The following is a 24882-nucleotide window of genomic DNA, read 5'->3' on the forward strand; positions in this document are numbered from 1 at the left end:
ATGGTCTGGTCTAGGGTTGCCAGGCGTCACAGTCAGGCTTTTTGATTGCGTGTCCGGCCAAAATTAAGAGCAGTCCGGCTTTTGTAGAGCTTTGAGTCAATAATTTTATATGAAAATCTACTAATTTTTGAAGGTTTTACACCTAATAAAATGTAAAATTGTATGTCAAATTGTTTTAATAAAACAGAAAATTACGTACGTATTCCTACACTTACTGCCGCACTCAGAGTAGAACATTATTTACTTACTTAATTGTAATTAATTCAAAATTTTGACATAAGCTCTATACATTATCTGTCAAACTCTTCATTAAATTCAAGGTTAATCGAAATTAAATGTCTCTGAGTACGGCGGTAAGAGTTCAGATTCTAAGTATTCGATAGCAGGACTTTTTTGTACAAATGTCCAGCCAAGCCGGCTGCTTTGTCCGGCTTTTCGGTTTAGCGACCTGGCAACCCGACTCGGGTCATGTCAAGTCAATGTTATACAGATGTCTGATGGACTTGCTATTACAGTCCGACCAAATGATCTTGGTCCCCCAATCAATTGATGTGAATCAATTCTCAGACAGTGCATAATATAATTTTGTTAATAGTAACAAAATTTAATTTTGATTATTTAGATTCGGTAGATTATAAGTAGTAAAATAATAAATTAGTTGATTAATTATTATAATTAGGCAAAACTATTACTCAAAGTAGGAAAATGTAAAATAAACACTTAGCAAGTCAATATGGGTTTTCATTCATACAATGATCTACTAAACATTATATAACAATATACACAATGTTTATTCAATAGAAGGTGTAAATTGTGAGCGGTTTTCTCTCTTACCTCATTGTTGACCTCTGTCTAGTTACTCCAACACTAGATCTCGTCAAATATTTGCCGAAAATGCCCATATTCGGATTAAGCAACGCGGAGGTCAATGTGATGATTTACCGCCAGTGTCACAAGCGTTGTGATAGACAAACAAAACACTAAGGTCTACACACCTTAGATCTCGATTTGTAGAAAGGCATTAAAACAAATAGACATGCGCAGTGTAAGAACAAACGGTGAAGCTTAATTTATGCATCTTTGTGGTTTTCCTACGTGATGTGGTATGAACTAAAATATAGCCGTAGGCATGGGCGCCGGTAGAAATAATTTACAAGGGGTGCAGATTTTAACAGTGACTGTCTATTTACGTCAACAGAATACATTTAGTGCCGAAACATTACGAACTATCTATGTACGGCATGGTAATAGTGTTACAGACGGTTTTATTTCAATAATTCCTGTAGATCCCGAGATTCCCAAGGGGTGCAAGTGCTGCACCCCCTGGCACCTTCCTGCCGGTGCCCATGGCCGTAGGTATAGTTGGACCGAGATCTAAGTACTGCGCATAAAGAAAAATAAACCTATACTGGTACTGCGGGGCTAAAATGGTCATACTTTGCAATTCCTCTCAAATCAATTCAGAAAATGAATTATCAAAACTGTCAAACTGACGAATGTCAAATAAGTACGAACGACATATGAATTGAAAGCAGAGTGACCATTTTGCGATTAAAAAAAAAAAATATTCTCCGAAGCGACCGTTTTAGCCCTGCTGGTCTTCAACCTTCATTCGAATAATTAACTATTTGATTAATAAAGCTTAGCTTAATATAGATCCAGACTGGATCATTTCACAAGCACACAGCAAAATAGTAGGTCTATTCTCATATTCATCAAAAGTTCAACGCACACCGGGTGATTTTTTTGAATTTTAGAATAATTATAAATTTTAATAGGTCAACAAATCAAAGTGGGTAACAATATTACCAGTTGCTGCTAATGTTAACTGTTAGCACATACTGCGTAATGAGTAAATGACCGTTTACTTGTTTGCTTGAAAATTTTCGACATTTTTCTTTCTCAATTACTTAGAACTCTATGATGACTAATTAATCTTTTGAAGAGAACGTTTAGTGACCAAATCAATGGAGTTATATTATATAGTCGACATACTTTGAAAAGGTACTAAATATGTTTAATAAGAGCTAATACTGATAGAATGTTTAATAATAACGACTATAATCTAACTATTATGTGCACAATATTATAATAACTAGCTATCTAAAATAGTTAAAAAACTAAATAAGAAATTTAATTGGCAATATGAATCCGTTAAGCAAAAAATATAAGCACTGGAACTATTAAAATCTTATTGCTTTTTAGGCAGTCATAGACACAATATTATTATTTAACACAGGGTCGTGATTTTCCTGAAGAGTCATTAAAGATAATTTTAAGCTATAAAAACCCAATCTTCCTATTCCAAAGCTTTACCTTCTTACTGTCCTACCCTACCTCAGTACGCAACAAAAGCCACGGGACGCAACTGTCACAATTTGATAATGAAAGCTAACGAGTCACTCAAACATTGCTTATCAATCCCTGGGTTGAGTGGTGGTGGTATATAACCCAGCGGCCACTGTTTGCGTCGCCACTGCCTCCCAATACACCACCATGAGGACCGTGGTGAGTAACTTTCTAGTCTGTCTGATTACTCAGCTTAAATAATAAATGAAGCTAATTTCTGTAAATATGAAGTACCCATTTCTCTGTTAATTTTGGGATAACAATTATTATTAATCATTACTTATATTAACAATGTAATCAATATGTAGTTTAGTTTATTTGTTTTCATTTTTATGAAATTTATTTTCATTTATCAATTAAATAATTATTATCCAACCAAATGGTTTAATTTTTAAATAATTTTGATAAAAAATTATAAATTGTAGTTTTACGTCTTGTATCATACTTATTGATTTATTTGTTTTTAGATTGTGATATTGTCAGTGGTAGCAGCCACGTGGGCTGAGGCACCCTACCACCTGCCTCGGCCGGGACCGAACCAGCCAGCTCTGAACTATCCGTCAGCACCAGCACCTCCGCCACCGCCGCCTCCACCACCAGTATTTGCTCCCCAACCACCGGTATTTGCCCCAGCCCCGCCCCCGCCACCCCCGGCATACCCACCTATAGCCCCAGCTTCTCAACCTCAACCTAGACCACAGTATCCTCAATATACACAACAGGGGTATCACTACCAGCAACCTAGCCCTGCTTTTGTTCAGCCCCAACAGCCAGTGTTCGCACCGGCACCACAACATTACCAACCGCAACCAGCCCCACAACAGCAGTACTACACGCCACCACAACCACAACCTCAACCCCAACTACAACCGATTTATCATCAACCTGCACCCCAGCCGATATATCATCTACCCGCACCACAACCTGCACCCCAGCCTCAATATTACGCACCCCCTCAACCCCAACCGATACCGCAACCTCAACCCCTTCCTCAGCCACAACCTCAGCCGATCCCCCAGCAACCCCCAATAACTTATCAACCTCAACCTCGGCCCCAACCACAACCACCTAGTCCGTCGTACGGAGTTCCGATTAGTCCTATTCGACCTCTTCCCGCAATCATAGCACCTCAGCCACAAATACAACCTCAAGCCCCGGTCCAACAGCAGCAAGTGCAGCAGCAGCAGCAGACCTCCCAGGGCTACTCCTACCAGCAGCCTCAAGCTCAAGTCCAACAACTGCCGCTTCAGAACCAACCATCAGGTGGTGACATATCCAGCTACCAAGCTGACTCCCACCAGTACAATACCGTAGAGCAGGCTCAAACCCACAAGGAGGCACTGGACGATGTCGTCGTCAACCGCGTCCAAGACATAATCAAGGACAACGAACACTCCTCGGCGAAAGAAAGAGGCTACTTGTCTTTAGTTTCCGGAGTATCATTGGAGAACGCCAAGCCCAGTCTAGAAATTCTGTCCTTCCAACAGAAATCCCCACTGACTGGGTCCTCTGAGAGCTCCTATTCCAACACCATATCAGGTGATATCGACTCTGGTTTTGGATTCCTGCCACAAACGAAACCGGCTACTTCATACGGTGTGCCAAACTAAGTGAAATTCTAGTGTAACTTTTGTATACTTTGTAAATAAAGTGTTTTAAGTGTTTTTATTTCTTTTTAATCCATTATAATAATAGGATATATTATTGCTGCAAAGTTTTCACTCAAGAGGCAGCACCAGCATAGAGTAAACAAAGTTTTGCTTCACGTTTGGTAATATTCTGATATGACGTGTGCAACATGTCGCATTTTGGTCGGATTATTTATACACTGCACTGTATGTGCTAATAGCGCACTCAGCCTCCGACCTTTGCGTCGCCTATTTAGTACAAAACATACTTTGTCTATCAATACATTTGTTACTATAGTCTTTACAATCAATTATTATTGTTATATTAACAATATTGAGGGCCTGTTTCACCACTTCCCGATAAGGCTATCCACCAATTAACTTGGCAGATCAAGTATGGAGAATCTGTCAAAAAAGTTGTGAATAGATTATTAGGCACTTTATCATAAAGTGGTGAAACAGGCCCTAAGTATTTTAAAACGTTGACAAATCTTTTCGATAAGTACTTTAAAATAATGATGTCGATGTCACATACAATTAATTTTGAAAAAAAAAACTCGGTAAAACACATTTATCACAATTAAGTGACTGTTCCTAAATGAAATATTGCTTAATAATCACATCAAATAAATCAAACGATTATAAGCGGTACGAATTACCATAATTTTGATTTATCTTTGAGAACAAGTGTTTTTTTCATGGAAAGTATTTCATCCATACTAATAAACTAATATTATAAATGCGAAAGTGTGTCTGGCTGAGTGTCCGTTTCCTCTTCGCGCCCAAACCGCTGAACCGATTTTGTTAAAATGGTACGCAGATACTTTATGTCCCGGGGAAAGCACATGTACAAGAAAATGTACGGTTCCCGCGCAATAAAGGAATTTTGACGCAACGGAGTTGCGGGTATGCTAGCCTCTAGTAAAACAATATAACTTCAATAATTATTATCTAATGTAATACGAGTATATGCTTTCGTTTAATAATATGTCAATTTATATAAAGACATTAGATTCATTTCTACCTAAGCCATGTAATATTTGTGTAAGTACTAAGTTACTAAGCGATGGAACAAACAGTCGTATACACATAATATTATGTTACATTACACGGGTCAGGGCAAAAACTGTATGTAAACAGTTTTGATTGCATTTTCATTATTCACTCACTCCAATTAAACTTGCCGAGGAAATTATGAACGGATATTTTGTCGTCCATTGCTTTAATTCTGTCCACATGGTTGTAAAGTTAAAGTTAACATTTTTTACTTAACGACAACGGACAAACGCTTTGGCTGTAAGTAAATGATGTTAAGGGTGAAGCCAAACGAGCGTAATTTTGTGAGTAGTGAGTCGCAGAATTTCGGTCGCGTAAATTATTTTTCATACAAATCATGACTCACAAAATTACGCTCCTGTGAATCAAACATGACTTCTGTATGAAACTGAATGCAGCAGAATTTCTGCCAGCTGAAATGCTGCGACTCACAACTCATAAATTACGCTCGTTTGGCTTCACCCTAAAACTTAAAAGTAATTTAATGTTCTACTATGCTTCAATTTTAAGTAACTATAAGACTAGCCTTACATTTTTCAAAGAAATGTAATTTAATTTATTTTATTGTTAAGATAAGACCTACTCTACATTCGTCTTTATTTCTTTAGATTTTCTTTTGCCATCAAAACTTAGGAAAACTATAAACAATTTTTCATTGCTTAACCTGACCTTAAACGAAGACATTTGATACCAAGGTGCTACGAAGGCGGATGGCTACGTCCGAAGTTTTTAATAAATCTACCGACCGTTTTAAATGTCAACTAAATTTCATAACCATGCAGATCTGTGTATTAACAGTAAACAATATTATGGAAATGCTTGTATGTTTTCTGTTGGTAATACTAATTTCGAGGCTCGAGGCCTATTCGAACAATTTGTTTACAGTAGCTACAACACCGAGCCTTCGGAAATTAGGTAAATATTAGTTGAAAGTGTTCTAATAGATTTTAGAATACATAATATTAGTTATTACAGTGTGATATTATGTAAAGCACCAAATTGGCATTCAAAGAAAAATCTAAGGCTTCGTCCATATTTGTATCATGTGCGCGATCAGATCTCCGTCGCGTATCATCGAAGCGTATCAAAATGATACGCGTATCATGATACGCCCCGATCGCTATTAACCGCGTATCAGTAGGCCTACTACGAAACCGTTTTGAGACTCAAACAATCGGACGAGAATGCCGCGACCTGCTCTAACAACGGCATTTCACGTTTGTTAGAGTAGGACGCAACATTCTCGTACGATTGTTTGAGTCTCAAAACCGTTTCGTGGTACGGGCCCTGATACGTGTCGTATCAAATACGCGCATGATCGGCAGAATGAAATAGGCGTCCACACTATGATACGGCGCGATGATCGCGACGGAGATCTGAGGGGTTAGTGCGAGTTTTATTCGATCATACGCATCGGGCACGTAAACGCGAATTTATATGGAATCAAAGCAGCGCCATCTACTGGCTAACGTGGATACTGCTTTGATCCCATATAAATTCGCGTAAACGTGCTCGATGCGTATGATCGAATAAAACTAGCACTAACCCCTCTGATTGGAGATGATCGCGCAAATGATACAAATGTGGACGCACCTTTAGGTGGACACAGATAAGAAAATTAAAAAATAAGTACTTACAGTAAGTATGTTTTAATATAAGTTAGAATATTATAGGAATAAAATAATAATTAAAGATTAACAATTGATTTTCAGTAACAGCTTGTAGAGACTACAGCGATATTAACAAGACAGTCGGACCTACAGCTAAGGTGGATGAAGATGTCGTTGAAGGTATGGTGTTATTGTTTAGTATCAGATCATAGTGGAACTATTTTATATACGGGATCGAGATGATTCCGATAGGAAATAATGTAAGCACCAACCGGCAGTGTCACCGGATCAGTGCCATATTAGATAGTACGAAATTTTCGAGTTGACTAGGTACACCATAGCAGCTCTACCATGAGTTTAATGCTATACGGTCTTACTGCAAAAGATTTAAACACCTGTTGAACAGTTGATTGGAAAAAAATTCAGTACTTAATGGTCTCAAAACAACTGTTCAATAGATATATAAATCTTTTGTGGTAAGACCGATAGTATTTATCGATACTCGATACCGACTACGTAAATTTTTAGTATGGCAAATTTTACAGCGCCTCTAGCGGTCACTTGCGGAACTAAAATTGCCATACTAATTATTTACGTAGTCCGTATCGAGTATCTATAAATACTATATAGCTTTAAACTCATGGTAGAGCTACAGATTACTAAATAGTAAATAGTTACTGCGTAAACTATACTGACAAGATAGACGGCAAATTGTAAACGGGCACTGGAATACCATTCAGTGTATTCAAGTATCCGTTTACTTTATCTCAGTAGCAATCCATGGATTGGATTACTGGATTGGAATAATGTTAACCAGCCATTGGATTTAAAGCGAATGTGACGTAAAGATAGACACACAGTACCTCTATTAAACAAACGGTGCAAATTACGAAAAGATCTAAACATTTTAAGAAACTTTAACCAAGACTAAAGTAAAGATGCAGCGCGGTGTATCGGGAAACATAAGTTTAGTGAACTTATTATGTACGCTCGCCGCCCATCGTTTATAATGTCTCCTCCCAGGGGAACCACCCCGCCATAGCCCGCCAGCTTAACTGTAGTCTGTACATAAAGGAAATTAAAAACTATACTCTAGAGCAGTGGTCCCCAACCCTTTTTTCATGCGGGCCACAAACATGTTTTGGTCTTGGTGTCGCAGGCCGCAACAAAAATTTTTCAGGGTTAAAAAATAACATTCATTAACATTCTTAAAATTAACGATTTAAAGTGGAAAAAATTCGACGACTTTGCTTAATACGTACACTTTACGTTATTTTGCCGGTGGGCGTGAATTTCAAAATTGTTTAACATCACGCGGGCCACAAATACAGTCCCTGCGGGCCGCGGGTTGGGTATAGCGGCTCTTGAGTCTAGAGTCTAGGTGCTAGTAGAGAAATTGATTACGCCCGCCACTCCGTTGCACCAAAATTAATTTATCGCGAATTCGTTTATCGGGAACCTTACATCTTACCGAGATAAAAAGTATCCTTTATCCTTTCCTGGAACTCAAAGTATCTCCATACCAAATTTCAGTAAAATCAGTTCAGCGCGGCAGTGTGAGAGGTAACAGACAGACATAAGCATCTAACGGTGCGTCCACATTTGTATCATTTGCGCGATCAGGGTATGTAGCCGAAACTTTTTCGTTTTCGCTTCGTTATAGAATCGCCGATCAAAATGTATGGAATTGACATAAGATGAGTCGAACGTCAACGTCATATTAACGAACGCTTATGTCAATTCCATACACTTTCATCGGCGATTTCATAACGAAGCGATAAAGAAAAGATTTTGGCTCCCCCCCACATCTCCGATCAGATCTCCGTCGGGTCTCATCGAAGCGTGTCAATATGAAACGCGTATCATGATTCATGATACGCCCCGATCGCTATTAACCGCGTATCTGATACGTGTCGTATCAAAAACACACATGATCGGCAGAATGATCCAATAGCCGTCCACACTATAATACGCATACTTGATACGGCGCGATGATACGCGACGGAGATCTGATCGAAGATCTGATCGCGCAAATCATACAAATGTGTACGCACCCTAAGATGTAATGCGTGGTAAAAAGAGACATGACAGCAAAACTTTTTTTTGACGTCCATTCGGCACATATCGGCACGTTGACAATTTAATCTCATAGAATTCATTTTCAATCATGCTTGTGTAGTCTGACAGCTCAAGATTGTTGCTCTATTCGGCTAGGTATATTCATTTTACACCACCCATCACACCATGCCGAGGTTCCGCGGCGGAAATTCCGCATGATTACGTCAGCAATGTCAAACGCATACAATATCATGCGACGTAATTACGGTATGCTGTGTCATCGGTAATTTGAAATACATTGCAGGAGAATCATGCTGAACTTCGCCGCGGAACTTCGGCATGGCATGTTTAGAGTTTAGACCAAGACACTCAACATTGCATTGACTTGATATTATAGTAGGGCTTGTCCATTGACATAAGAAACTTGTCCAACTTAAAATGACGCGCCCCTCCCTCGTAGACACAGTACCTACAAATTTTTCATTTTAAATATCAACTACTGAAGTGGTGGGGCGCGTCATTTCAAATAAGACAAGCTCTACCACCAAATGAAGTAGTAACTATAAGAAAATTCCATGATGTTTAAAAGAAAATATGTAAGTAATAACAATTATCTAATCCAAATGTTTTAATTTCATAGATCCTTACGAAGTCTTAGAAATGGACCTTAATAGATTCCTTTTTGGGAAAGAAGACAGCGGTAAGTGTTGATATAATATGTAAAAGTTGGTATAATGTTAATAATATAATCTAATAAATAAAAATAAGTCGGGTTTTCCTTCCTGACGCTATAACTCCAGAACGCACGAACTGATTTCCACGGTTTTGTATTCGTTGGAAAGGTTTCGGGCTCCTTGAGGTCTACAGAAAAAAAAGAAAAATTTCAAGAGAAAAGCAGGAAAACAGGGAAAATCATTTTATGGCAAAACATCGTTTGCCGGGACAGCTAGTATGTAATAGCGAGAATTGAGAAACAGTCAAGTCAAAATAATTTGCAAATAACGATGAATAATAAAAAAATCTAACAATAATGTCAACTGTTTATTGCTATTAAAGTTCTATAAATTGTTATTGGGAAAGCATTCAGAAATTGATAAAAGCGGAGTGCTTTATGTAATAGCTTAAGCTTTACTATAATGTACCTACTAAATTTCTATTAACTTAGCCTGAGGCGATGCGACAGAATACACAACAGCCTTCGGTTATATCAGTTGGTCAATGTTGATACTTTCATCTTATTGTTTAAAAGCCATATGTACTTATTTATTATTTTACTCGATTGTGCCCGCAATTTTGTTTGCGCAGAAATTACTGTATCACAAGGGATACTTTTACTTTATAAAAACTATTTTATGTTGTTTCCGGGACTTAAACCAATATCCAAACAAAAGATCAAAAACTGCATCTTGCCCGTAATTGACACAGAGGTAACAGACGGACAAATAAATAGTACGTTAATACTTAATATAGAGTTTATTGTTAAGAGCTCACCTGACTCTAAAAATCAAACATCGTCCTTCTCTCTTCACACTCACGCCCGTCTTTCATATGCCAGGTGAAAAAGGACGGCGCGGAATCATCGCCGAGTTAGTTTTACTTGAATAAAAGACGAACTATAATGATTATGAAAAAAGTGTTTTGAGCAAATTTAGGTTTTATCAATACCTTTTTAGATATTAAAAAATATTAAAGAAAGGACAGCAAACTTCGAAGATGTTTTTGTAAAAAAGAAACTATCGAGCATTTTTTGAGTAATCGTGTTTTCGTCTTGAGCATTTAATCTTTATGAACTGAAGTTACTTGTGTCAAAAAATCAGTTTTCTAGACCTTACAGATTTTGAGATCTAGGTTAAAGTATGTAGTCAAGTTAGGGTCATATGGGCTCTTAATTATAATTTCCCAGATGATGACGATTGGTCGCACAAGTTACGGACGAAGCATGAGAAGCAACTGCTGATGCAGAACGTCATGGGAAACGCTATGAGGTAGTACTTGCTATAAAAGAAAACGTCATTCGATAGTCGATATGCTTTTATTAGTGTTACGGTACATGGTATACGGACACGTGGTGCGCAAGTACATACTCGAACCTTCTAAAAAGGTCCAATGTTTGTTTACGTGTTTACCCTTTATTTGTTAGCGTGTTTGAATTTAGACCTTATGACTGAGTCCATAAGGTCTAAATTAAATTCAACTTACTGCACTTATCGCAAGGACGGCAGTTTTATTGTGGCACATTCCCGAGCCTACTAGAAATTTCCCACGGTTGTTTACTTGTTTACGTGAAATCGGGAAATTTCTGGAATTCGTCTCGCCATATAAAAAGAGCCGCAGGCAGACCCGGCAATTCAGTTCGTTTCGAGTTTTCATCAAGGCGATTTCGGAGTGATCAATAGTGAGTGAACCAGTGAAACCTGCGACTTGGCTACGACCTAGGACAGTGATAGTGCTTAGTGATTGGACCTAGTGATTTGTGTTTGGACTTAGTGCTAAGTGTTGTGACCTAGTGTTTAGTGCAGTGTTAATAAAGTCTTCAAGAGAGTCACCAGGTCTTTCTCTCCAAATCCTCGAACCCTAGCACGTAACAACTGGTGTCAGAAGTGCGATTTGGAGATGCCATTGACTCCGAGAGAGGACTTCAAGGGGAGTGTCAGGACAAGGGCGCAGCGAGCTGCTGCCATTGACTCCGAGAGAGGAGTTGCGGAGGCCACACCCACTGGGGACCAAGCTCCGCCCACTGAGGGACAGGCCCCACCTACTGGCCCCGCCCACATGGCTCCGCCCACTGGCCACGCCTACCAGGATCCGCCCACTTTGGATGAAGCCACGCCCACTGGCTCCGCCCACCGGGACACGCCCACTGGCCACGCCCCTCTGGCTCCGCCCACTTTGGACATGGCCACGCCCACTGGCTCCGCCCACCAGGCCACGCCCACTCAGGCCACGCCCACTGGCCCCGCTCACCAGGCCCCACCCGTAGCTCCTACAGCCCCCCAAGTGGCCCTTCATTTAGAAAGTTTAATTGAATTAATGGAGCTGCAAAGGGCTGAAATCAGAGCGATTCGAGAGGCACAAGACCGCAAGTTCGGCGCTTTGCAGGAGTCACAAGACCGCAAGCTCGGCGCTTTGCAGGAGTCACAAGACCGCAAGCTCGGCGCTTTGCAGGAGTCTCAAGAGCAACAAAAGGACCTCCAAGAGAAAGCGCTTCTGGCCATAAAGGATGTCAGTGACACGGTGACTAAGCTTCGTAAAGATGTCGACGTAATGGACGAACGCGTTACCGGGTTAGGAGTGGATGTGGAAAATGTGAAAACCGGCCTCACTGAACTACAGAAGAAAGTAGTGCGCCTGGAAACCACAGGAATCGCGGCGTCTAGTGGAGCTTCCGTAGTGGTACAAGGACCAAGAGTTAAAGTGCCACCATACGACGGTACTACTTCCTGGAACGCTTATCGTCAGCAATTCCAGACGGTTGCTTCTGCCAACGGATGGACTGACGAACAATGCCTGACCGCTCTCACTGTCGCGCTCAGAGGGCAAGCCTTGTCAGTCCTGGAAGCACATACAGGAAATGGGTTCAAAGACCTGATGGAAGCCCTTGAATCCAGATACGGGGAGCGACACCTGGAACACGTGTTCCGTGCTCAACTTCGTGACAGAGTCCAACGCTCAGGAGAAGGATTACAACAATGGGCGTTGGAGATTGAAAAACTCGTCAAGAAGGCACACCCAGGAGCTGACGCCAAGATGGTCGACACGAATATTGTGCAAGCATTTGTCGACGGAATCAGGGATCTGGAGGTCAGAGCGGCGGTGAGGCTTCGTCACCACACCTCGCTTAAGGAAGCATTGGCGCATGCTTTGGAAGTCGAGGCTGTTCGCCGTGACATACGACAGACCCATAAGATCCACGAGGTCTCTGAGGAAGTCAAGGAGGTCAAGGCTCCCACGAAGAAAAGTTTTGGAGCCATGTGCTACAAGTGCGGCGAGAGGGGCCATCTTCAGCTTAACTGCCCGCAGAAAGAGACCCAAATGGCAAGGATGAAAATGCTCGAGGAACGTCTGGAACAAATGGAGGAGCTGCAAAAACAAGGGGCCTCGTTCCCTGCCCGGGATCAGGGAAACGAATAAAAGCCAGGACTAAGGGGCGAGTGCTGGCTGACACGGAGGAAGCCCCGATAACTGTTATCTCCCAAGCATGCAGCGGGAACAGTCTTGTGATTCAGGGGACTATTAACGGGATGGACTGCAAAATGACTCTAGACACAGGAGCCTCTAGAACAATAGTGAACCCAAATTTGATAAAAGCCGCAAGGAGGCACAAGAGGAGAATTAACTGTCGGCTTCTTACCGCCTCCGGTCAGCCAATACCCGTCCTGGGAGAAACGTCAGTTACGATGAATGTGGGGGAGTCCTCATACCCTCATGACGTTATCGTGGCTGAGATTATGGATGATTGCATCTTGGGTTTGGATTTCATGAAGAAGCACAACTGCAGAATTAATGTCGCTGACGGAGTTTTCAAGTGTGGTGAAGAAGAAATTTTCATCCTTGGAGGCGCCTGCGGGAAAGTTGAATGTGTAAAGAAAGTCATAATACCTGGACGTGCGGAAGCTCGGGTGCTGGTGAAACTACCGCCAGCTGGAAAGAAGAAGTTGAATAGATGCGTGTTGATCGAAGACACACCTACCAAGACATCAGCGCAAAAACTGATGACGGCGAGAACCCTTGTTAGTGGAAGCAGTAACGCTGTGGTCAGGGTTCTGAATCTTGCTGATCGCGAGATCTGCTTGAACAAAGGTGACGTCATTGGAAAGTGCGAGGAAGTTGTCTGGATGAGAAAGTGTAGTTCGATCACAGGCTCAGACTCAGCAAACACCAGCAACTATGGAATAGTGACTGAGCTACTCGATGACTGCAAGAGTAATCTGACTTATTCGCAGGGCATGAAAGCTAAGAAGTTTTTACAACGCCACGCGAATATCTTCTCCAGTCAGGAAGGTGACCTTGGAAGAACGTCGATGGTTCAGCACAGGATAGATACCGGAAGCGAGAACCCAATTCGTCAACGAGCAAGACGGATACCCATTGCAAAGGAAAAAGAAGTTGAAGGCCTTTTGGAGGACATGAGAAGGAATAAGATAATTGAACCGTCTGCAAGTCCGTGGTGCTCACCAGTTGTATTAGTGAAGAAGAAAGATGGCAGCACAAGATTTTGTGTGGACTACAGACGTCTCAATGATGTCACTAAGAAGGACAGCTATCCATTACCTCGAATCGACGACACTCTGGATACCTTGAGTGGCATGAAATGGTTCTCGACCCTGGACCTGAAATCTGGATACTGGCAGGTGGAAATTCATCCAAAAGACAAGGAGAAGACAGCGTTCTCCACCGGTAAAGGTCTATGGCAGTTTAACGTCATGCCCTTTGGATTGTGCAACGCACCTGCCACATTTGAGCGACTCATGGAGTGTGTACTGGCAGGCTTAGTTGGAGAGGCTTGCTTAGTCTACTTGGATGACGTCATCATTGTTGGCCGCGACTTCGAGGACCATTTGCGAAACTTAGAACGAGTTTTCGCCAAAATAGAGGGGGCCAAGTTAAAGTTGAATCCGAAAAAGTGTCGTTTATTCAGGAGTAAGGTGAACTATCTCGGCCATGTTATCTCCAGTGATGGAATTCAGACGGACCCGGAGAAACTAGAAGCAGTCCAAAATTGGCCAACCCCTAAGAACAAAACCGAAGTACGGGCATTTCTTGGCCTATGCTCCTACTACAGGCGTTTTGTTAAGGGATTCTCAGAGATAGCCAAGCCATTACATCGGCTGACAGAAGATAAACGACAGTTTATTTGGGACGAGACTTCCGAAGATTCTTTTCAGAAACTAAAGAAACATCTGTGTGAAACACCAATCCTGGGGTATCCACAACCTGAAGGTCAGTTTATAGTCGACACGGACGCAAGCAACACAGCCATTGGAGGGGTGTTATCTCAAAAACAGGGTGAAAGAGAAGTTGTAATTGCATATTTCAGCAAATCTTTATCTAAGCCAGAGAGAAACTACTGTGTGACAAGAAGAGAACTCTTGGCTGTCGTAAAGACGCTACAACATTTCAGCAAGTATCTCATCGGCAGACAGTTTTTACTGCGAACTGATCACGCAGCCTTGAAGTGGCTACTACAATTCAAGAACCCAGAAGGCCAAGTAGCTCGATGGATTGAACAACTCCAGGAGTATGACTTCAAGACGGAACACCGCAGCGGAAAGGCACATGGGAATGCCGACGCACTTTCGCGAAGGCCGTGTCCGGAAGACTGCAAACATTGTGTTAAGCAGGAATCTAATGAAGTAACATTAAAGTTAACGAAAACAAGTCCTTTGGGCCCATGGGAGAATGATGCTATGAGGGAGGCTCAAGAAACAGATGACGACCTTCGGCACATCATCACATGGAAGAAACGGGGTGATGAAAAACCAATCTGGAGTGAGGTTGCACCCACTGGCGCTGTCACTAAGGCGTACTGGGCGCAATGGGACAGCCTGATACTTCAAAACGGAATACTCTACCGGAAATGGGAGAAGACCAACGGCAGAGAGTTCCATCTTCAGATAGTTGTCCCAAGAACGAGAGTACCGGATGTTCTCCGTGAAATGCATGATGGCGTATCAGGAGGTCATCTAGGAGTAAAGAGGACGTTAACAAAAGTGCGAGAACGATTCTACTGGTTACATTGTCGAGACGATGTACAGGATTGGTGCCGCAAATGCACTACTTGCGCTACAGTGAAGGGACCACAGACAAGGAGCCGTGGGAGCCTGCGCTTGTATAACGTTGGCGCACCGTGGGAACGAATCGCAGTTGAAGTAGCTGGGCCATTTCCCGTGACGGAATCGGGAAACAAGTATTTTATGGTCGTCATGGATTACTTCACCAAATGGCCCGAAGTGTTTGCCATACCAAACCAAGAAGCTACAACAGTCGCTTCTAAATTAGTCGAAGAAGTGATATCTCGGTTTGGTGTGCCTCTGGAAATCCATTCTGATCAGGGCAGGAATTTCGAATCGCAGGTCTTCCAGGAAGTGTGCAGAATTTTGGGAATGCATAAAACGAGGACCACCGCGTACCATCCACAGTCTGATGGAATGGTTGAGAGATTTAACCAGACCCTTGAGAGGCATTTGGCGAAATTGGTAGATGACAAACAAAAGGACTGGGACAAGTATATACCGCTCTTCCTTCTGTCATACCGTACCGCCGAGCATGAGAGCATAAAAGCTACCCCGGCGTATGTCAATTACGGTAGAGAACTGCGAGTACCAGTAGACCTCTTGACAGGAGGGTCACCGGAGGAACCGAAGACCGTACCAGATTATGTCTGCGATTTAAGGGAAAAGATGCGCTATATACACGCCATGGTTCGGGAAAATGGGTTACAGTCAAGTGAGAACATGAAGACCAGATACGACCGGAAATCGAATACAAGCGGCTTCGAAGAAGGGTCACTGGTGTGGCTGCATAACCCAACTCGCCGAAAAGGCAAATCTCCAAAGTTGCAGACCAAGTGGGACGGCCCATACAAAGTGGTTACCCGATTGAACGATGTGACTTACAGGATTCAAAAGCAACCAAGAGGGACATTCAAAGTGGTACACATAGACCGTCTGGCGCGATACCATGGCAGTAACAATGATGCTCGGGACGAGCATCTCTAAGAGGGGAGTAGTGTTACGGTACATGGTATACGGACACGTGGTGCGCAAGTACATACTCGAACCTTCTAAAAAGGTCCAATGTTTGTTTACGTGTTTACCCTTTATTTGTTAGCGTGTTTGAATTTAGACCTTATGACTGAGTCCATAAGGTCTAAATTAAATTCAACTTACTGCACTTATCGCAAGGACGGCAGTTTTATTGTGGCACATTCCCGAGCCTACTAGAAATTTCCCACGGTTGTTTACTTGTTTACGTGAAATCGGGAAATTTCTGGAATTCGTCTCGCCATATAAAAAGAGCCGCAGGCAGACCCGGCAATTCAGTTCGTTTCGAGTTTTCATCAAGGCGATTTCGGAGTGATCAATAGTGAGTGAACCAGTGAAACCTGCGACTTGGCTACGACCTAGGACAGTGATAGTGCTTAGTGATTGGACCTAGTGATTTGTGTTTGGACTTAGTGCTAAGTGTTGTGACCTAGTGTTTAGTGCAGTGTTAATAAAGTCTTCAAGAGAGTCACCAGGTCTTTCTCTCCAAATCCTCGAACCCTAGCACGTAACATTAGTTTTAGCAGGCCATCGTAGCAGTTAGGAGTAGTCTTGCTTACATTGAGGATATTATTATGTTGTTGTGTTAGGATGGTGAGTCCTAATATTGTTACTGGAAATTGGCAACATTCGTTGTTTGGTTTATACTTTGGTGAAATAGTTGCTATTATCATAAATCCCATCAAAAAGGGTCTAAGAAGTCCTCGAGGACCCATTTATTACGACTAAATTTAACCCCCTATTTTTACCTGAATTCGACTTACCCCTACATTTCAACGAAGTCAATAAAACATTTGGCATCTATTCAAATCAAACAATCTTTTCTTTCCTGCCTTTTTTTTTGGAAAATTGATAGCAATTTTCCAGAGCAGAGCTATACAACGGCAGAAGCGCTGTTCACCTGATATCACCTGAGTTTATTCACAAGGGGTACTGTCTGCTCAACGTGACGAAGGACCACATGCAGACCGCTATAAATGCATTCGCCATCTTCCTGTATTGTCACACGGAGGACATCGAGCGTCTACCAGCTGATTATGTGTTGAGATCTGTGAGTTGTTCTTAAAGTATTTTCCTATTATTATATTCGTATGTCGAACGACTGATACGGACGGAGCTTTGACCAGTCAGAAAACTAAGCGTTTTTAGCACAATCGACCGACTAGATGAGGCGCACCTGTCCCGAATCCCGATGAGTGTACGAGTATAGTTTTAAAAAGAAAATATTATATAAATACTTTTTAGTCCCGCTCAATATCCATGATGAGGATCGAAAGAGATAAGTTAGCGGCGACGTGGAATGTAGTTATGAAAGAGTACGAGAGTCCCATGCATATACCGCACCAGACCCTGGAGAAGTACAGGCCCCTGTTCAAGTACCTGTCTGGCCATGAGATCGCCCAGCTGAACCTCTCTGATGATCGCATATTGCGCTTTATAGGAACACATCCTGATCTTAATCGTCATCAGGTAGGACATTATTACATGTATTTTTGGATTGTTTTAGATTGTGTGTTTAAAATAACGATACCCATCTGGTTCTGCCCAGGAAAACTGTATAATAGGAACGCTAAAAGTCTGGGGTACTCATGTTTTGTTTGAGAATATATCAAATTAGAATTATGTAATATTAAGTATGTTAAGATGGAAAATAAAATCGCTTGTGAGTTGAGCTCATAGCATGTCACAGAGAAAACTACTTTGCACTAATTTTGGTACAATGCAGGTCGGTGTAGTGGCCAGCAAGTATATGAAAATTAACAAGAATTGGGGTAAAGAGAATTTCCTGAACAAACTGAACAATCTGCTCTGCGGGATTCCCATCTCGTTGGTTCGGCATGCTACTTACGATAGCTACTTTACCCTGGCGCATCAGGTAAGTTCCAAAGCATGCTAATATGATCGTCGTTGTTCCTGTCAAATCCCGTTTGTGTGTTCTAATAGGTTTTTGAGAACATTAAGAAATGAATTATATATTTTTGTACTAATTTTGGATAATTGTAAGCGCAACAGTGTCATCATAACGAATCTATTGACATTTCTCTCATGATAAAAAACGAATCTGAAGTTAATGATTATACAGCGCCTATATGATGGAATAAGCAAACGCTCATACAAACAAACTACCAAAATGGTTATCCTTCTTATATATCTTTAACGTTCTGTCTGTCTATCCACAATAATTAAGGATATGCCTTGTCTTTATCCTAAATATCTTATTCTAAAGGTGTTCTACCACATTAGAGCCTGTGACCACGTACAGCGGACATTTTACCTGACGAAGATGACGAAGGCGCTGGTTTGTTCCCAATTGCATACCTATACAACGAGACATTTTAGTGGTTGTTTTCCCGTGGCAGAACGAATTACCTATAGTAGTACTATCGAATCATGCAAGTTATTTTTTGAAAATAAAAAATATTTTGTATGACGTACTATGGCAACTTTATGTCGATAGGCGTGAGCGGCTATGACCCGGCCGATTTTTATTTATGATTTGAATTTAAAAAACTTCACAAATCTGTTGTACTACTAAGATAGAATCATTTTACCGCGGGAAAACAACCATTAAAATTTCACGCAGTAGTTGAAATTAAAAATGAAGAGGTTTTTATTAGGTGAGATGATGTAAGAATTTGATTGTGTTTACTAACAAAGACGAGTGTTTTTTAAAAACTAAAATGGTTTCGTTAGTTTTGAGTAGGTAAGTACCAAAGTCTTTAAACATTTTACGAACCCATTTGGACATAGAAGTTAAAACGTCGATCTAACTGTAGTTCTGACGACCCAGCTTGTGAAACAACATTTAGCTCAGACCTGGACGAAGTAAAATGATACTTATAAAATTTTATTGACCCCTCGAGGAAATTGCTAGCAATGTGGAAACGTCGTGGCCTATTGTTTTGTACAGGCGCTTGGAAAATCTTTCGGATGGAACGCCCAAGATGTTTCCAGACTTGGCTTGCTGCTTTCGGAAGTGGAGGGTTCTCAACTAGCAGCTATCAAGCCGGAAGCCATGGCTGGTATAGCACCACAGGTATTATCCAAGCTTATGGCATATAATCTAGCCGAACTCATAGTTTTTGGGTTATCACGGCATTAAAATCTCAAATAATAAGTATGTCTATATTATAAATATTGTTTACTATGAAAAACTACCTATTTTTTAAGCGAGCCTTAGCCCACTTTACATTCCCATTTTCCACCACTACATCTCCTGTAAGCAAATTTCAATAGCGCGGCGGCGGCGGTAGCAAACCACGATCTCAGAGCCCTTGAGATAAGCTAAAACTGTTTGAAGACCAGTTGCCTAAGATGATGTACTTCAAGATAGTGACTTTTCTGGAATTTGCAATAGCTTTATGCCATAGGGACATTCTACTTGGATCACGTTCCTAATTTAGGGCAAAGAAAAGGCGGCAAAGCTTTTAATCGAAAAAGGAATTTACGAAGTATTTTTATCTCTGATTACTTAAGGCAGGGACCATTATTTATAAGGTATTATCCGATTTATCTTTTTATTAGCAGACGTCCTCTGAGAGAAAATATATAGAGTCAGAATAATGTAATAATATTATATAATATGCTTTATTTTTTCTAATATTATGTTCTAAAATTAATAGTCGCTACGTCGTAGAGGCTACGTCATTGGATGAGTCGACTTTGGAGTAATTTTTAAATAAGCTACAATAAATAAAACATTTGCATTACAGTGAACGATTATTTATGTAAGATGTAAAATTTCAAATTATCCTATTGCCACTTTTTAGCGACTTTTCCAATCTCAGAAAGTTATCCTATAGCTTTTTAGTGAAGTTTATTCATTGACGATTTTGATAGACTGCTAACGTCAAATAGCTGACCAATCCAAAACGCTGTTGATAAGATAAACTACTGCAAAATCCCTGTTTAAATACGGTAGATTGATTATTTATTTTATGTTACTTCAGATAATGCAGATCATACCAGCTGCAAGACTAGAGTCCTTCACAGAGGAGCAGATGAAGCATCTCAGTCACAAATCCCTGTACATTCTCTTGAAGCGGCGGAAGAAATACAGAGAACAGTCCGTTTTCGATGGTAGTGACAGACAAACATACAAGATGGGTATTGTCATTTTATGTTGTTTAGTTATATTAAAATTTTAAACTAACTTCGTGCTAACGTTATTATATTTTGTCGTTTGTGAAACAGTTTTTGAATATTTCAGCATACAGCACTTTGAGATGCTTTGAGCAAGAAAGAGTTTTTTTATATAAAAATAATAAGTTTCAAATTGAATACAAAATATAATAAAAAGTAAGTAAATATTATAATAAAATTACACTTCATTCTTGAAACATGAATGTTTGTAAAAGTTGACGTAATAGCTAAATGCTTCTGATAAGCTTAAACGTTGTCTAAAACTTAGTTCATTCATTAAATCTGAAACCCAATATTCTGAAACGGGAACTGATAGAGTATAATTAAACTAGTGGCATTAAACTTTGACCCATATTGTATGGCAGCTAAGTGGCTTAATACGCTCCACTTTTTAAGCTCATCAGTCTGAAATGGATACTTCCACAGAATATTGTATACTTGTATAATAATTAATTTATGGATTCGATACTCATTATCTCCCTAGGTATTAATTATTATGTGATGGACACTTTTAGGTCGGTTTGTATATTATATACAGCGTATAAGTCACCAAATTCTAAAAGATATTTATTTTCAACAAGATGCAATGCCCCTAATTAGATACGGTCTGAAACTAAGGTTTTACCTGCGTTTATAGGTTTTCAGAAAATGTGATGTCTTTTCACGGAACACGGTATAAATTACTATACATAGTAAAATCACTACAAATCGGTTTAACAGTTAAATGCTTAAGAGGTTACAAACTGTTTTGTACTAATATGATTTTAGTATCCAGAACTATTACTGGATAGTGGATACTGTGCTGCTGTTAATTAGTATTATCAGTATACATAAGTAAATATATATAGTTAAACGACCACCTGCATTACCAGGAGACACGTGGGTGCGTTGATAATGATTGATGGTCTCCGGAACTCGCATTAAACTCGAACACGCTCTTGACAAATCGTAAACGATTTATTACTTGTCCCTATTAGGAAATTCGTGACAATTGGGGAGCTTAAGAGTACGCTAGTCGAGTAGGCGTGAAAAAAATGCTTGTTATTTTGCTTTATAACAATCCTTATAAAATTGCAGTCTAGGATGACTTCTGAGTAAAACAAATAAAATATACCCAAATCCTTAGAAATTGGTGATAGGCATCGCAGACTTTCCTAAAAGAGTTATTTTGTAACAAATTCGGAAAACATTTTCTTTTGTATTCGAGTAGGTATAAAGAGCGTTTATAGAAGTTTATAAAGAAAAAATACGACAACTGGACTTTTAAAATCGTAATAATATAATTCGTTCAGACCTATTTTTACCTCTAAACTTCTTTGCGTGATCTTTAAATCAAAGTTCAAAAGTGAGACAACGGTTTCTAGCATAGGGGCATTAGCTTCTCTATCTATTCCACAATAACCATAATTTGATGGTTATCAAGGGGTATCGAGGCAGGTCAACGCTCGCCACACCCTGTGACCAACTTGACGTGGTAGTGGTGCAGTTTTTGGGTGCAGTTCAACTATATTATGGGTGTCGCAGCACGCTTAAAGAAAACCCTGGTGAGCAAGGTTATTTAAATATAAGAGTGGATGTGGGAAGAAATATGGATGTGAGAATGCACATGGCCGACATAATATAAGTGTCCCACTCCCACCCCACTGCGTAATTATTATATTATATCATAAACATTCAAATAAAATCTAATATTCAAAATATACAGTTTCTTGGTGTCTTTTAAAAGCGATTTCGGTATTCACTGTTTTAGCTCGATAATCGAGTAACCGTGCCCACTTAAGTAGGTCTTTTCTATAATTTTTTGACTCTATAAAATTGAAACAGCCAGTAGAGAGGTAGCGACGACTATGCGTGGCACAAATTCGTAATAAACCTAACTATTAAATGGTGAAATTATCAAGAATTTTACAGTTTATAAAGGTCAAAGTTTTATTCCTGAAACGTCACGATAAAATGTTATAAATTTTATACTGCTTTAGAAAGGTTAAAGGTTAATAATATTTAATTTCATTGTGGTGAAATATTATATTAGCTGTTCCAGTATGAACATGAAGTCAGTTCTTTTGTGTTAAGTAAGCTCTATTAGAAATACTATGTTAGTTTTACTTATTTGATTTACATATTTGGAGCAGAAATATTGTTATTATATTACCTATAATATTATAAATGAGTATGTGTGACTATCTGCACAGAATATACACAGTACATATAATAGCTATCTGTTACCTCTACAAATATTTGATGAAGTAAAATAGTATGGAATCTATGGATAAGAAGATAAGTTTTATCACGAAAAAGTGTACGACTTTTCCTCTATAATATAGTTGTAACAAAACTAAGTGATGAACTTTAGGGTGTGTACTGTGTATGCTGTATGGGTTGGGTATGGTAGCTTAGTTTTGTTACATTCCGTATAAACTAATTTCTGCGTGGAAAAGTTAAGGAAAATCTAGTATCGAATATTTATTGTTTGCTATTAACTTTTTGTTTGAAAACTTATATTCACAACACTCAATGCTATTAATTTACGAAGTTGGAAGCTTCATTGAGCGAGCCCACTATTACTTTCAGAAAACTTTGCCAATTTGTTTATTTGACCTAAATTATGTTTTCAAAAGTCTATCCAATGGAGGACATTTGAAAACTCCTGGTTTTTTATTAGAACAAATCGAAAAATAAAATTTTATTCGAATCCTTAAACGGACAGAATATAATATAACTCTTAATTTTGATAGATGCCCTAAAATAATAGAGATAAAATTTAACTAATTTGGATAAAAAGAAAGCACGTGAAATGACGAATTAACTAAATAAGGGAAATGATTGTCTTTTACTAATAATATACATCCTGCTTCGCCTTACAGAGATGTAATTAATGATAGAGCTATATGATGTTAAACAATTGTTTGTATTTAAAAGATATAGTACATTTAAAAGATAAAGAAGACTCAGCTTAAGTAGATGTAACATTTCTATAGGTTCGTTTAAATTTTATATGGACAAAAATTCGAAGTACTTAGACTCTTTCTCCAAGAGGGAAACTTAAGTATGAATCAAATACGAAATCTAAAGCAACTCTACGACATTTCATCAAAGTTAGATCTTACTGAGAGAAATCTAAAGCAACGTCTCAAACAAAAGGCCTAAAATTATGAATTCTCCTTAGAACCTAAACGCAGAAAAACATTTTCATGTACAATGTGGGTGCACTCGAGTCGGAAGTGGAGATATGAGAGGCCGCTATGACGATGATTATGGGAGCGTGTTAAAAGTAAAACTAAGGCACGCAATTACTCTTGCTGTTCGTAGACGACGCGCGCCGGACGAATACGCAGACACAGTCCACAGAAACTACGTTTACGAACAAACACATTCATTTTTGATGTTACAAAAGGAATATAATTGTGATATAGTCGACCTAAAAGCTTTTTCAAGCCTTAAAAAAAGCGAAACTAACATATTTCTATTGTTTTCCGTAAAATTATGCCCGATTTCTTAGGGGGTTTTGTCAGGGGTTTTGTTAATTTGATATTAATAATATTGACTAGCCAATTAAAAGCGCTAGTGAATTGATAAAATTAAAAACCCTCAGAAACGGATGAAAGCTTATCTAAGTAAAATATTATGAGGCTCTGCTAAAAAAAGCTACCTTATTAATGCGTATGATTAAAAAGGTAGCTTTTTGTAGAGATGTAGAGATTTAAACATAATATTATGCTCCTTGAAATTCCTAGTCAGCTTTGTGTTTTATATCGGCACGTGGAGTAGTCAGTAGACAGTCGTTGTGTAGTGTTTGCCCATATTCAGAAACACTACACTCCAAATGCTTTCTATTAATGGAATACTTTCCTCCAGAGACCTAAGCTTTGTTAGTTGAAGTTTGTACACGATATAGCTTTTTAGAACGCACATTCTCTTTTTCAGGAAAATTCTACAGTTTCACTGTTATTATAATTTTCCTTATTTTACGAGTTACGTTTCGAGAATATTGTGTAATGTATAAATTATTATGTTGTCTTCCTTATGACATTTTTGAACGCGAGCTTTCAGGCTCTGTTTTATCCAAGACAATCCAATATCTTCGCTCCTGTACTGGGCGATGGATCAACCGTCTAGACTTGTAGTAGTGCAGTAGTAATTTTATCAGGTGCTAAATGAGTGAGCAAGGAGGACATGTCGGGAGCGCGGCGCGGCGGGCGCGGGAGGAGGGAGGGCGCGGCGGCGGCGGCAGCGGGGGTCGCGCGTCCTCCCGGCGAACGCCGCAGTCCGCGCGAG

General features: G+C 39.8%; 2 protein-coding genes across 2 annotated transcripts; both read left to right on the forward strand.

Annotated features, from left to right (window-relative positions):
* The first annotated feature begins 2348 nt into the window (after positions 1-2348).
* On the forward strand, positions 2349-4013 carry LOC121729739 (extensin-like). Its single transcript, XM_042118348.1, has 2 exons — positions 2349-2508; positions 2817-4013. Exons 1-2 carry the CDS (start codon positions 2497-2499, stop codon positions 3957-3959), a joined length of 1155 nt encoding a protein of 384 aa, XP_041974282.1. The 5' UTR covers positions 2349-2496; the 3' UTR covers positions 3960-4013.
* Positions 4014-5845: 1832 nt separating this feature from the next.
* On the forward strand, positions 5846-22068 carry LOC121729525. Its single transcript, XM_042118065.1, has 11 exons — positions 5846-5948; positions 6746-6823; positions 9342-9401; positions 10605-10686; positions 17332-17515; positions 17710-17934; positions 18191-18340; positions 18692-18763; positions 19376-19501; positions 20415-20571; positions 22031-22068. The coding sequence occupies exons 1-11, from the start codon at positions 5849-5851 to the stop codon at positions 22066-22068; spliced, it is 1272 nt and encodes a 423-aa protein (XP_041973999.1). The 5' UTR covers positions 5846-5848.
* The last annotated feature ends 2814 nt before the right edge of the window (positions 22069-24882 follow it).

Source organism: Aricia agestis, chromosome 8 (genome assembly GCF_905147365.1).
Source record: "Aricia agestis chromosome 8, ilAriAges1.1, whole genome shotgun sequence".
NCBI classification, from domain to species: Eukaryota; Metazoa; Arthropoda; class Insecta; order Lepidoptera; family Lycaenidae; genus Aricia; species Aricia agestis.

What these genes read in the sequence shown, in the direction of transcription:
- LOC121729525 (XM_042118065.1), top strand. Translation starts at nt 5,849, where the DNA reads ATGCTTGTATGTTTTCTGTTGGTAATACTAATTTCGAGGCTCGAGGCC. An exon ending in TTTTGGGAAAGAAGACAGCG is followed by an intron (nt 9,402 to 10,604) that starts GTAAGTGTTGAT and finishes ATAATTTCCCAG; the next exon opens with ATGATGACGATTGGTCGCAC. An exon ending in GTCATGGGAAACGCTATGAG is followed by an intron (nt 10,687 to 17,331) that starts GTAGTACTTGCT and finishes GCAATTTTCCAG; the next exon opens with AGCAGAGCTATACAACGGCA.